Source organism: Trachemys scripta, chromosome 10 (genome assembly GCF_013100865.1).
Source record: "Trachemys scripta elegans isolate TJP31775 chromosome 10, CAS_Tse_1.0, whole genome shotgun sequence".
Taxonomy (NCBI): Eukaryota; Metazoa; Chordata; order Testudines; family Emydidae; genus Trachemys; species Trachemys scripta.
The window spans coordinates 32,039,811-32,052,938 of record NC_048307.1 but is presented as its reverse complement, the minus strand read 5'-3'; the positions used below and the strand labels follow the sequence as shown (position 1 = coordinate 32,052,938).

The 13,128-nt window shown below is 61.7% G+C and overlaps 1 protein-coding gene across 1 annotated transcript; it reads left to right on the top strand.

The window, feature by feature from the left end:
• The first annotated feature begins 1,056 nt into the window (after positions 1–1,056).
• On the top strand, positions 1,057–11,907 carry PDIA2 (protein disulfide isomerase family A member 2). The gene is made up of 11 exons (XM_034784081.1): positions 1,057–1,316; positions 3,494–3,700; positions 4,738–4,871; positions 5,475–5,612; positions 6,171–6,287; positions 7,149–7,274; positions 7,957–8,151; positions 8,945–9,065; positions 9,890–10,071; positions 10,941–11,033; positions 11,452–11,907. The coding sequence occupies exons 1-11, from the start codon at positions 1,088–1,090 to the stop codon at positions 11,530–11,532; spliced, it is 1,623 nt and encodes a 540-aa protein (XP_034639972.1). The 5' UTR covers positions 1,057–1,087; the 3' UTR covers positions 11,533–11,907.
• Positions 11,908–13,128: the final 1,221 nt, after the last annotated feature.

Genomic DNA, 13,128 nt, shown 5'->3' with positions numbered 1-13,128 from the left:
AGGCTGCTGGCCAAGTGTGTGGGTGCCAGCTGGCCGTGGCTGGCCTCAGCTGCCCCAAGCCGTGTTCCCAAATCCCGGGACTGGCCCCGCACCTGGGGACAGGGATTTTAAATAAATGTTGGGCTCTCTCTTGGCCTTCTGCCTTCGAGCCTTCAGGCTGTGGGCTCTGCTGTGGTGGCTCCCCGCTGCGTCTGGTGCTGTCTCCCAGCAGCTCAGGGAGCCTGCTCACGTCCCTGCAGGGCCCCCGAATCGCACCAGTAACACCACAGGAGTGAATGGCTGTTAGCATCGCCCTGAGCCGTCAGCCAGCTCCAGCACCAGTTCCACTGCACCCTGGGTGCAGGTGCCAGCTGCAACTGGCCCCCAGGGCCTCTGCTGCCCAAAGCGACCCAGGCACGTGGGCACGGTGAGGCTGAATGTTCCACCAGTGCCTTCCTGTGAGGGTACCCGTCTGTTACCCCTGACAGCTGCCCATCCTGCTGTCAGCCCACCCCAATGTACCCCTGCCTTAGGCCCTGGCCATTGCTACCATAGGTTAAAGCCCCCTGCCTGGGCCACAGCTGACACTATATTGGGAAAGTCTCTTTGTCCAGACCTGGGACACTGCTCCCCCTCCCCCCACCCAGGCCAGGGGCAAGTGTGGTAGGAGCTGCGCCCAAGGGAGGGTGCCAGAGGATCTGCACCCAGGGGAGGGTGTCAGGGGACCTGTGCCCAAGGAAGGGTGCCAGGGGCTCTGCGTCCAAGGCAGGGTGCCAGGGGATCTGCACCCAGGGGATCTGCGCCCAAGGAAGGGTGTTAGGGGATCTGCTGCCCAGCCCCAGGGCAGAATGCAGTGGGAGCTGGCCTTTGCCATTCACAGTCCCCAACCAGGGCCTGAGAACTGGGCTGGAAAACAGCTTGTGCAGCCACCTGCTCGTTCCTGGCTGGACGCCTTATCTGAGGCCGATCAGCCAGTAACAAAGGGACACGAGCGCCATGGGCCAGGCGCCACCCGCTCCTCCGTGCCCTTATCTGCCCCCCTCGCCTCAAGAACGCCTTCTCCTGCTGGCGGCTGGTGCACTGCTTGCCTGCTCCCTGCGCTGTCACCATGGGCTGCTCCAAGTCCCAGCTGCTCGTAGTCCTGCTGCTGTCGCTGGCCTGGCTGGTACCCGCTTGGGGAGAAGACAAGGAAGCCCAGGTCGAGGAAGGGGTGGTGGAGGAGGAAGAGGAGGACGTCGTCTCTGATTTGCTCCTGGAGGAAGAGGGTGTCTTGGTGCTCCATCAGCACAACTTTGAGCGAGCCCTGCGTGAGCACCGCCTGCTGTTGGTGGAGTTCTGTAAGTTGGCGGGGGGGAGGCGAGGCAGCTCAGACCAGGCAGCGGGTACCAGCAGCAGCATGGGCCATATCCCCAGCCAGCCACCCAGCTGGGCTCACGGCAAACCTTGTGCGCTGCCACTGAGTAGCCGTGGAGCCCTGGGGCAGGGGCCCCAAGGATGCCCGCTCCATTCTGGGGTTAGGCATGTGCATTCCCTGCTGGTCACTGGCTCTTGGGAGCACTTGCTAAGGGGATGGTGGCCGCAGCTGTCAGCGCAGGTGCTTGGCCCTGTCAGCTGCCAGTGGGACCCTGGGTATCTGTGCTCCGAGCGCCAAGGAGAGCAAACAGTGGCTGCCCTGTGCTTGGCTGCCCTTCAGCGCAGGGCTCAGGTGGTGGCTTTCCCACAGGAAGGGTGTCCTGGCCTGAGAGAGGAAACACTGGCTGGTTAAACATTAATGTGCAGGCAAAGTTGTGCCCAAGACCCAATGACCCCCTAGGGCCACAGGAGCCGGGGACTGGAAAAGTGGCACAAGCAAAGCCACAGAGCCAGAGCCGTGATTAGACCCAGGCAAGCACCATAATGAGCCTGGGCGCAGAGCCTGCCAGGGTTTCCCCTGGGCACAGCTCCAAACGCTCTTTCTGGACACAGAGCCTATTGCATTCTCTCCTGTCCCCTGGCTGCAGAGCCCAACATGTGCTCTCCAGGGCCTGGGTGCAGATCCTGCCATGTTCTCTCCTGGGCACAGATTCCAATGCGCGTTCTCCAGGGCCTGGGTGCAGAACCGGCAACACTCTCCCTGGGGCCTAGATGCAGAGCCCTCCTCCCCACCATTTAGTCTGGGGCCTCCACGCCAGTCACTGCCTCAAGCAGCTCTGCTGGGAGCTCCTTGCTCAAGTGCATGTGGGCAGGCGGGTTGTGGCTCTGCTCTGGCTGGATGCGGGCATCCCCCACAGAGCCTAGCTTCAGAGCCAGAGGCCGTGAAGTGACCCGCATGGCCTGGCTCACAGTGTGGCATGGCACTCCCAAGTATGGCTCCATGGGGGTCCCGGCCGGCCAGGGTCCCAGCATACTGGCTGTGTGTGAAGGGGCCAGGGCTGCCCAGCTGGGCACTGCTGCCTCTGGTGCCAGGCCCAGGCTGCTCTTTAGGCCAAGCTATTTGGGGGGGGTCACCCTTGCTGGGAGTCTGTGACCCCACAGGGAAGCCCTGTAGCCCTGAGGGGGCCTGTCCCGAGTCACAGGCCAGGTGCAGTGAATGGGTCCAGCTTCAGTGTCCCCAGGCCTTGTTGTGAACTGGGGCCAGAGCAGGGCCATGGGGGAGGGAGGGGGTGCATGGCACCTAGGGTGACCAGATGTCCCTATTTTATAGGGACAGTCCCGATATTTGGGGCATTTTCTGCTATAGGTGCCTATTACCCCCCACCCCCGTCCCGATTTTTCACACTTGCTGTCTGGTCACCCTAGTGGCACCAGGCTGAGTGTCCACATGGAAAGGAGCCATAGCACCCCAGGGAAGCAGAGTGAGCACATTTCGGGGGGTGGGACAGAGCCAGCGGAGCCTTGGAGGCGCAGGCATGGCCCCCCACCTTAGGACTGGCCCACAGCGTGTGCTGACAGCAGGAAGGGACCAGCCAACACAACACCCAACAGCATGGGATCCCCCGACAGCCCTGCCGAGCGGCACCGTCCCACCCTGTTGGGTGGCATAGGGGGCCAGCAGAGAGGGCAGAGCACATGGGAATGAGAGGCAGGCCAGGGTGGGTTGTGCTTCCAGGGCTGCAGCAGGCTGCGTAGCCTCAACACTGCCCCAATGGGAACCCTGCCCTCCAGGTGGCCGTCAGATGGGCACTGCCCTCCTGGCAGAGCCAACCACAACCATTAACCTGCTAGGGTGACAGCTGGGCCAGGCTGGGCAAACCTGGGCTGTTCCAAGGGGCAAGTCTGTGCGAAGCCCCCTGCCCCACTCTGGGTGCTCATGCCATCCCTCTCCCAGCCCCCAGCAGGCCTCAGGCTGTGACAGTGACCCCTGCTGGACTCTGCCCTGATCGACCCAGGATTGGGAGTGGTGGGGCAACAGAGCTTGTGGTGGCGGAGCCCCCGGAAGGATTTCAGCCTGAGGGGGGGGGGGCAGGGTAGGCTTCTGGGGGCTGCTCCAGGCAGAGCCGGGGGTCTCACTGCTCAGCCTGCCCCTTTCTCACAGATGCCCCCTGGTGCGGGCACTGCCAAGCCCTGGCCCCCGAGTTCACGCGTGCCGCTGGCATCCTGAAGAATGACTCCGTGGGCCTGCGGCTGGCCAAGGTGGATGCGATGGAGGAGACGGACCTGAGTGCTGAGTTTGGCGTCACAGGGTACCCAGTGCTGAAGCTCTTCCGAGACGGGAATCGCACACACCCCATAGATTTCACAGGTACAGCCTGACACTGCTCGGGGGTCCCTGCTCTAGAGCACGGTGTGGCTGGGAAGGAGCCTTACCCAGCACAGCCTTGGGGTGTGGGGTGGTAGTGTGGAGAAGGGGCTGTGGGGATGGGGTGCAGGGGAGGGGCTGTGGGGGAGAGGGTGTAAGTTTGCAGTGTGTGTGTGGGGGGTATAGGTTTGCAGTGCAGGGCAGGGGTGTGTTGGGGCTGTAGCTAAGGGTGCAGGGGAGGGACTGTGTGGATTTGTAGGTGCAGAGGAGGTGCTGTGAAGGATCTGCAATGTGTGTGTGGGGGGTTGGTGTGGGAGAGGGGCTTTGGGGCTGTAGGTTGGGGTGCTGGGGGGTTGTGGTGCAGAGAAGGGGCTGTGGGGAGAGTTACGATGTGGGGGAGGGGCTGGGGGGGGCATGGGTCAGGATCCAGGGGAGGGGCTGCGGTGTGTGTGTGTGTTTGCAGTGCAAGGGATGGGGGTGGGCTGTGGGGGGGTGTGTGTGTCAGGGTGTGGGGGACAGTCTGTGGCTGTGTAATGCAGGAGAAGGGCTGTGAGTTTGCAATTTGGGGAAGGGGCTGTGGGGTCATGGGTCAGGGTGCGGGGGAGGGCTGTGGCTGAAGAGGGGCTGAGGGGAGGTGTTTGCAGTGAAGGGGGGGCTGTAAGTTTGCACTGTGGGAAGAGCTATGTGGGCCGAGGTGTAGGGGACTGTGGCTTTGTGACGCAGGGGAGGGGCTGTGGGTTTGCAGTGTGAGGGAAGGGTCATGGGGGCCGTGGGCCAGGGTGCAGGGGAGGGATTGGAGGTGTGTGTTTGTTTGCAGTTCAGGGGAGTTGTGGGGAGGTTTGGGATGTGGGGGAAGGACTGTGGGGGCCGTGGGCCAGGGTTCAGGGGGGACTGTGGCTGTGTGGTGCAGAGGAGGGGCTGTGTGTGGATGTGGGTGTTTGCAGTGTAGGGAGCGCTGTGGGTTGCAGTGTGGGAAGAGCTGTGGGGGCCAGGGTGCGGGAGTGCCTCGGGCAGGTGACATGCTGCGGTGCTGTGCGCAGGGCAGCGGGACGCTGAGGGCATTGTGCGGTGGATGCGGCGGAAGGCTGGCCCCAGCACGGAGCTGCTGCAAGATGAGGCCAGTGCCCAGGAGTTCATCGCCTCCCAGGATGTCGTCGTCGTCGGGTTCTTCAAGGTGCGGGGCCTGGTGGGCAGGAGCGGAGGATGTGGGGCCTGGCGGAGCTGCTGGGTGTGGCGCTGGGACAGACTGGGTTCAGCATGCCCCTGGGCTGGGTGGGGCGGTGGCTGCCCAGATTGTCTAGGTGGGGACTTTCCCCACTGGCTGGCAGGGACGGTGCCCACACCACAATGCCCCCTGGAGGCCCTGAGCTTGGCCAGGAGGTGCCACGATCGAATGCCAGCCCTGTGTGCATGCTGTGGGAGGGCCCTCCAGTGACGACCCCCCCCACCTCTCAAAGGCGTCAACACCTCCCCTTCCCTGGTACCCCAGTAGTGCCACATGCCAGCCCTGTGCGCCCAGCCCAGCCCCACCCGCTGCCTGCTGGGGAGGAGCTCATGGGCGAGGGGCCAGGGCACAGTCCCCATGGTGCCAGCCCCCTGAGCACCATGGCATCGTGGCTGCGGGTGCCATGTTGCCTGCTGAGGCTTGTAGGCTCCACAGGCTGCAGCACCATGTTAGACGGCGAGTGCCCTTCACCATGGGGCTGCCGGGAAGCTGGTCTGGGTGGGCAGCGCAGTGCCCCTCCCCCCAGCTCAGGGCCTCGCGGGGTGTTTACAGGACCTGCAGGGCAAAGCTGCGCAGGGCTTTTATGAAGTTGCCAGTGATGCTGTGGACGTGACCTTCGGGGTCTCCAACAGGACGGAGCTCTTCCAGAAATATAGCGTCATCCCCGACACCGTTTGCCTCTTCAAGAAGGTGAGAGGGGGCGGGGCAAGGCACCTGGCACTGGCCCTACCCCAGCTACAGCCCAACAGGGACATGGGGATTCATGAAGGCTAGGTCCATCAATGACTATTAGCCAGTATGGGCAGGGATGGTGTCCCTAGCCTCTGTTTGCCAGGAGCTGGGAATGGGTGACGGGATGGATCACTTGATTACCTGTTCTGTTCATTCCTTTTGGGGCACATGGCATTGGCCACTGTTGGCAGATGGGATACTGGGCTAGATGGACCTTTGGTCTGACCCAGTATGGCCGTCGTTATGGGCCACCCAGAGATGGGCATGAGCACCAGCCCCAGCAGGTGACAAGGTGGGTATGTTGGGATGGGAAAGGCCTGGGAAGATGGGCAGGAGGGGCTAATGCAATGGCCAGGGCAGGGCATTTTCCCAAGGCTGTTGCCCCAGCAGGACATGGCCCCATGGGGTGCCCTGCTAATGCAGGAGGCAGCCTGGGGCCCTGCCCAGCTGCTCCCACCTTCGGCTCCAAGCTCTCAGTGTGTGGCGCTGCCCCGGCCCCGCCTTGGTGTGTTGCAGTTTGATGAGAAGCGGGCGGATTTCCCGCTGGACGCGGAGCTGGGCCTGAACAAGGAGGAGCTCTCCCGCTTCATTGGCCTGCACAGCCTGGAGCTGGTGACGGAGTTCACCAGTCAGGTGAGACCACCCCCATGAGAACAGCCCCAGAGAGGCTGTACCCCAGAGAGCTTTACACAGACAGTGCACTGCAGGGCAGGGCTGGCGGAGGGATTACACCCGGGGCACTGGGCAGGGCTGGCGGAGGGATTACACCCGGGGCACTGGGCAGGGCTGATGGAGGGATTACAGCCGGGGCACTGGGCAGCAGGGCTGGCGGAGGGATTACAGCTGGGGCACTGGGCAGGGCTGGTGGAGGGATTACAGCTGGGGCACTGGGCAGCAGGGCTGGCGGAGGGATTACAGCCGGGGCACTGGGCAGGGCTGGCGGAGGGATTACAGCTGGGGCACTGGGCAGCAGGGCTGGCAGAGGGATTACAGCCGGGGCACTGGGCAGGGTTGGCGGAGGGATTATAGCTGGGGCACTGGGCAGGGCTGGCCTAGGGTACATGGCTTGCTGCACAGCCGGGGTGTGGAGTGTGTGTGTGTGTGTGTGTGCGGGGGGGAAATCACAGCTCTGTGCATGTGTGTGTGGTGGGAAATGAGGGGCTCACATCTGGGGGTTTCTGTGTGGATGGCAGCCAGGGCACTGGGCAGGGCTGGCATAGGGCACACTGCTCACTGCACAGCCGGTGTGTGTGTGTGTGTGTGTGTGTGTGAGTGTGTGTGGATTGCGGGGCACTGGCGTGGGCAGACAAATGCACATGGAGAGTGTCCAGACACACTAGGCCTTTCCCGCCAGCCCTTCCCAAGCCCCTGGGGCTGCAGCCGGTGCCCCGGCTCCATGCGGTAGTTGCTGCAGGAGCGTGTGTGCGGGCGGGCAGGGGGAGGGGAGGCTTCCCAACAGTGTCACTGGGCAGCAAACCCTCTTTCTCTCCTTAGAACTCACCAAAGATATTCGGGGCAAAAATCCTCAACCACCTGCTGCTGTTTATTAACAAGACCCTGGAGCCCCACCTGGAGATCCTGGGCAGCTTCCGGGCTGCTGCACCCCCGTTCAGGGGCCAGGTAACCAGCTAGTCACGTCCCTGGCAACAGATCGCTGACCCTGTGAGCTGCAGCATGCCCCACTCACCTGGCCTGGCAGGGCCAGGCAGGCTGCTCCCAGCTGGCAGGGCTCTCGCCAGGGCTGTGGGACACCAAAGCGTGGTTGGCATGCACGCACCATGCGCTGGCCTAGCTGGGCATGTGGTCGAGTCCCTTAAGCTGAGAGCCTCATCCCAGCCCTGGCGTCACCGCTCACTCGCAGCCCCAGTGCTGGGAATGGGAGTGGTTCCTTTTCTGGGCCTGGCTGGTTCGGGAGGGGCCCTGCTCCTTGTGAGGGTGGGGCCCTGGCTCCAATCCTGGCCCAGGGTGGCCGACAGGGAGAGTGGGGGTGTCAGGGAAAGGACAGGCTCTGATGTGCACAGTCCCAGCGCAGGCTCTGTGGGGCAGCGAGGGGCATAGGGAGCTCTCAGTCCCAGCACAGTCTCTGTGGGGCAGCGAGGGGTGGGTGGGGGGCTCGCAGCCCCAGCACAGGCTCTGTGGGGCAGTGAGGCAGTGGGGCAGTGTGTGGGAGCTCTCGTTCCCAGCACGGGTCTGTGGGGCAGTGAGGGAGCCTGCGGAGCAGGGGGCTCTCAGTCCCGGGCTGGGGAGGGCACGGTCAGGCTGGTCTGGGCTGCGGCTGCCCCACGTCTGTGCCCCACTGTAGGTTCTCTTTGTGCTTATCGACGTGAACGGGGAAGGCGCCCAAGTGCTGCAGTACTTTGGCCTCAAGAGCCACGAGGCCCCCACCATGCGCTTCATCAACATCGAGACCAACAAGAAGTACCGCATGGCCACGGACGAGTTCGCCACCCAGGCTGTGGGCTCCTTTGCCCAGGCTGTGCTTGACGGCAAGGTCCAGGTGCGCACAGCAGCCATGCCCAGGGCTCAGACCCGGCCCATCCCTCCTGATAGCAGGGAAGGGAGCATTGCCATTTGCAGAGTTGGGGAGAGCTGAAGACCATGTGCCACCACCAGATTAAGTGAGGGCAACCCGGGGGCCCTGGCCACATTCCTTCTGTGCTCCGAACCTGCTGCCATCCCAGCCCTAGCTCCTTTAATGCAGAGCACTTCCCAGCTGCTGTGTAGTGCCCCACTGAGATACAGCCACCTCTGTGGGGAGAGGGGCACCTAAGCAGGGGCGAGGACAGGGGGCAGATCCCATCCCGTCTCCTACAGAGAGTCCTTGCTGGGCTCTCACCCAGTCCCGCAGAGCAGATCTTGGTTTCCCAGCCAGCAAACACCAGTGGACTCCCTGACTTCCGGCAGCAGGACAAGAGCTGAGTTGCCCATGCCAAGATCTGAATCTTTGGCTCCAGGGGGTTCGTTCTTAGACCCCCTTGCGATGCAGCTGGATCACTCAAAAGGGACCTTCTTGACCACTCACGCAGACGTTCCCTTTTGTGTGACGTTTGCCCAGAAATGCTCAGCCTGGAGGGCAGCGAGCGGCGTCTACTGTATTAGGAATACTGAGCACCCTCCTCTGCGCTCCGCGCTAGCGTTGCAGGGCCAGGTGCGGGGAACCGGGTGTGAGGCCTGTGCAAGCCTGTGTGGCACACACACAGCTCAGAAGTTTGCAGCCATAGCATCTCTTCGCAGCACTCTCTGGAAGTGAGTTAGCAAACAGCACACACAGCCCCTCCCTCTCTCCACAGCCCCATCTCATGAGCGAGGAGGTCCCCGAGGACTGGGATAAGCATCCAGTTAAAGTCCTCGTGGGCAAGAACTTTGAGCAAGTGGCTTACGATGAGACCAAGAATGTTTTTGTGAAGTTCTGTAAGTATCAGCCCTGTGAGAGTGAAGCTGGGCCTTCCCCTGCCCCAGGCCTGCTTGACACCCTCGGCCAGGGCCTGGTGCAGACACAAGCACCAACTCCATACGCCACCAGGCAAAACTGTTCCGTCAAGAGACTGCCTAGACATGGGAGCTGGAGGATGTGGGCAACTCAGTCCAGCTACTCAGGGCAGAGGGGACATTCCTAGCATGTGTCTGGGATAGAGCTCACTGTCTCAGGTGACTTTCCCTTCCCTGGGGAGGCGATTCCCTGTCTGCACCGTTTCACCTCCAGGGAGCCCAGCAATTCCTGCCACACTGACCAATCCCCTCACCCCAGGGGGGGGGGAGGATGGCGGGGGTGTGGCACCTGGTAGGTGTTTGCAGCATGTGTCCCACCCTGCCCTGGCCAAGCTCCACTCAGGCTGTCCAGCTCCTTCGTTGGTCTCCTCCAAGCCCTTCCATCCCTGGGGAGCCATGACCCCTCGCACCGAAGGAACCCGGAGAGCCCTGACCCCACACACTGAAGGGACCCGGGGAGCCCTGACCCCATGCACCGAGGGAACCTGCGGAGCCCTGACTCCACACACCGAGGGGAATAATTTTAAGTGCCTAGGTCTCTCCCAAGCATCTACAGCATTGCCATGCGTGGTGGGCAAAGGCTCTAACCGGCCCAGCCTGATTGTGCTGTGTGCCCCTGGCCTGCTGACTTTGCCAGCTCCTCCAATCTCCTGGCCCGGGTGCTGGAGCTGCCATCCCAGCCCCAGTGCTCTGCCCCCACAACACTCCCTGCAGAGCAGACAAACAACCTCTCTCTGTCACGGCAGATGCCCCCTGGTGCACACATTGCAAGGAGATGGCACCTGTCTGGGAGGAGCTGGGTGAGAAGTATAAAGATCATGAGAATATCATCATCGCCAAGTTGGATGCAACAGCCAATGAGATCGTGAATCTCACCATCCGTGGCTACCCTTCGCTGCACTATTTCCCTGCTGGGCCAGACAGGAAGGTACTGCTGGGGTTGCCTGGATGGGATGGGAAGGGCCCACTGGGATGGGGGTGCACTTGGGTGCAGCTCCAGGTCACTCCTGGAGCTGTGCTGGGTGACAGCAAGGAGCCATTCTAGGCCCTCAGCTGGACATTGCGTGCAGCACTGGTCCCCCAGCTCACACAGGATGCAGAGCTCAAGGGGTTCAGAGAAGGGCGACGAGAAGGATCAGAGGCTGGGGAAAGCAAGGAGCAATTGAAATGACTGGGATTGTTCCCTTAGAGAGAGGGTGGGTAAGAGGGGACAGAGTAACAGACTATCAGATACTGACGGCTCTAGAGATGGTAGATTGGGAGCGTCTGTGCTCTCTGTCTTGTAACACAAGAAGAAAGAGACAATCAATGATCCCAGAAGGGAACAAATCCAACAGTGATAAAAGGAAATATTCTTTCACACAACGCAGCCTGTGGCACTCACTGCCATAAGATGCTATTGAGGCCAAGAGCTCTGTAGGATTCCAACAGGGACTGGATGTTTCTCTGGGTAACAGGACCTTCCAGGGTTATAACAAGACAGACTAAAATAACCAAGTGCTTTAGCAGAGCTACAACCCCTCCTGCTTCTGGGCAGGAGCCACTCGCCGTTGGGGTCAGGAGGAGACTTTCCTGGGGTGGGCTAGCCCAAAATTCTCTGCTGGGGGTTCTTGCACCTCTCAGGAAAAGCTGGTGCTGGCAATGTCAGAAGCAGGAGATTGGGCTGGCCCAGGCCTAGCATGGAGAGTGGTGGGTGGAAGCAGGCTATGCTGCTTGCAGTGCGGTCCTGGGAGTTCAGCCTGCAAAGAGGCAATCCTGCAGCACCATTGTCTCATGTTTCTCCTCTGCCTGCACCAGATGATTGAGTACAAGAGTGCCAGAGACCTGGAGACCTTCTCCAAGTTCCTGGAGAACGGCGGGATGCTGCCTGCGGAGGACACACAGCCTGTGGTTAGTAGAGTCCCAGGGCTCCAGCCTGCCACTGCTTGAAGCTGGAAGCCTGCTGGCTCAGGCTGTTGCTTTAGCAAGGAGGTCACTCGGACCAACTTGTCCCACCAACCTTCCGCTAGCCCATGAGCCTGCAGCAGCTGGCTCCACCCAGCCCCAGTGACTCTCCCACCACGGAGAGAGATGTGTCCCTCATAACCCTCCCCCCTGGTCCCTTGCACCCCTTCCCCATGAGGCAGAGGGCTGGGTCCCTTACCAGGGAGAGCAGGATCCCTCACACCTTCTCCCCGACTGTCCCTCCCCACTTTGGAGAGAGACATGTCCCTCCTGCCGTCTCCATGGGGTCCTGGCTTTGCCCCTGACGCATGCCAGGCCTGCTTGGGGCAGTGGTTTCCATGGTAACCACCCTGCTGTTCCCCAGGTTCCTGAGAGCCCAGAAGAGCCCAAGGACACAAATGGGACACGCCCGGTGGATGCCCCTGAAAGCAGAGACGAGTTATGAGCCCTGCCCTGCACCCATCCCTGGGACCCCTAAGAGCGTGCACCTGGGGCATGGACTGACCCTGCACTGGGCTGGCCTCTCGAGCCCTGTCCCCGGGCCCTGCCTCAGGCAGCAGCTACTCTCCAAATGGTGGCAAGGCCTATGGTGAGCGCGGCCTGGTACCTCCTCCTTTTGCAGAGCATCCCCAGCCGGGAACAGGGCCATCCTCCATGCCCCCCACATGCTCCCAGCCTCCACCCCATCCTGCAGCACTGATGGCCCAGAAGCCAGGCCCAGCGCACTGAGCGTCGCCCACAGCTCCCCCAGGCAGCGACACCAGTACCAAACACCTGTGCCCCAAAATCGTGAGATTGACATAAATGTCATGAGACCTGACACCCAGCTGTGGTGGTTCTTTGTCTCCGCTGCCGGATGCAGGTGTGGGGTCCCAGCCCTGCAGCCAGGAGGGTAGCACTGGATGGTGCTATTGAAAGCTGAGGCCTATGGCAGCGCCTGCCTCTCGGAGTTGGGGCTTGAGGAACCCCTCCGATACCATGAGCCTCCTGACAAATCTCGAGCGAGGGCAACAGCAGGGTGTGGGCGAGTGGGGGATGGGCATGTGGCAGAACCAGGATCATGAGGACCTGTGTGAGTCTCCAGCTTCAACCCCAGCAGCTCACTTTCCCAGCACGTCCCCCACAGGGGGAGAAAGTGAAACAATGCATGGATGGCATGCTGGCACTGTGAGAAATGTGGCTGCTGTCCCACGGCCCACCTGGCCTTCCTCACCTTGCAGCACGGAGGGCCCCTGGGCTAAGGGTGAGCCTCCATCAGCTACAGTAAGATTGGGGCTTATCTCCCTGCAGCATGAGCTCTCCCTTGGGCACCAGGCTGGGCTCCCAGCAGGTCCCCACGGCCCCATGAAAATCATGAGATTTTTTAAAAAAGAGTCTATTGTGTGTTTTAGGTCAGTCTCTTGCTGTTTGAAGCCCCCTGCCCGTTCACAGGGCGTGTGCATGTGACAGTAGTGTTACCCATTCTCCCAGTGTGCTGCGTATGGTGATTTTGGCCCCTGCCGCAGGAGCTCTCACCCCCACATCTGCCCCTCTCTTGCCCAGCAATTAATGCTGTCCCCCAGCTCCCCATCAGTTCTGCCTCCACCCAACCCCCCTCAGTTCAGTTCCCCAGCCCCCATCACCACCCCAACAGTTTGTCCCCCCTACCCTATCGACCCCCACCACCCTCAGTTCATCTTCCCAGCACTCACCCCATCTGCTCAGAACCCACCATCAGTACAGCCCTCACCCTCCTCACGTCAGTCCCCCTGGCCATAGTTCAGCCCTCCCAGCTGCACCTCTGCTCCTCTTAGGGTTCTTCGTCCTCTCCAGGCCTGGGGGGCTGCAGTGGGGTCCCTCTCCCACATCCCATGCTGGCCTTAGTGGAAGAACTGGGAGGTGCGCCTGCCCACTTCTAAAAGCTCCTCCCCCAGCCTAGCGGGAGGGACCACTGGACCCAGGAACCAACTAATCTCTTGGGACAACTAATGAGCAAATAGGGAGTGGAGTGATGGTCAAAGGTTCAAAATAAGGGTGCCAGATGGATATAAGGGGCAGGCCT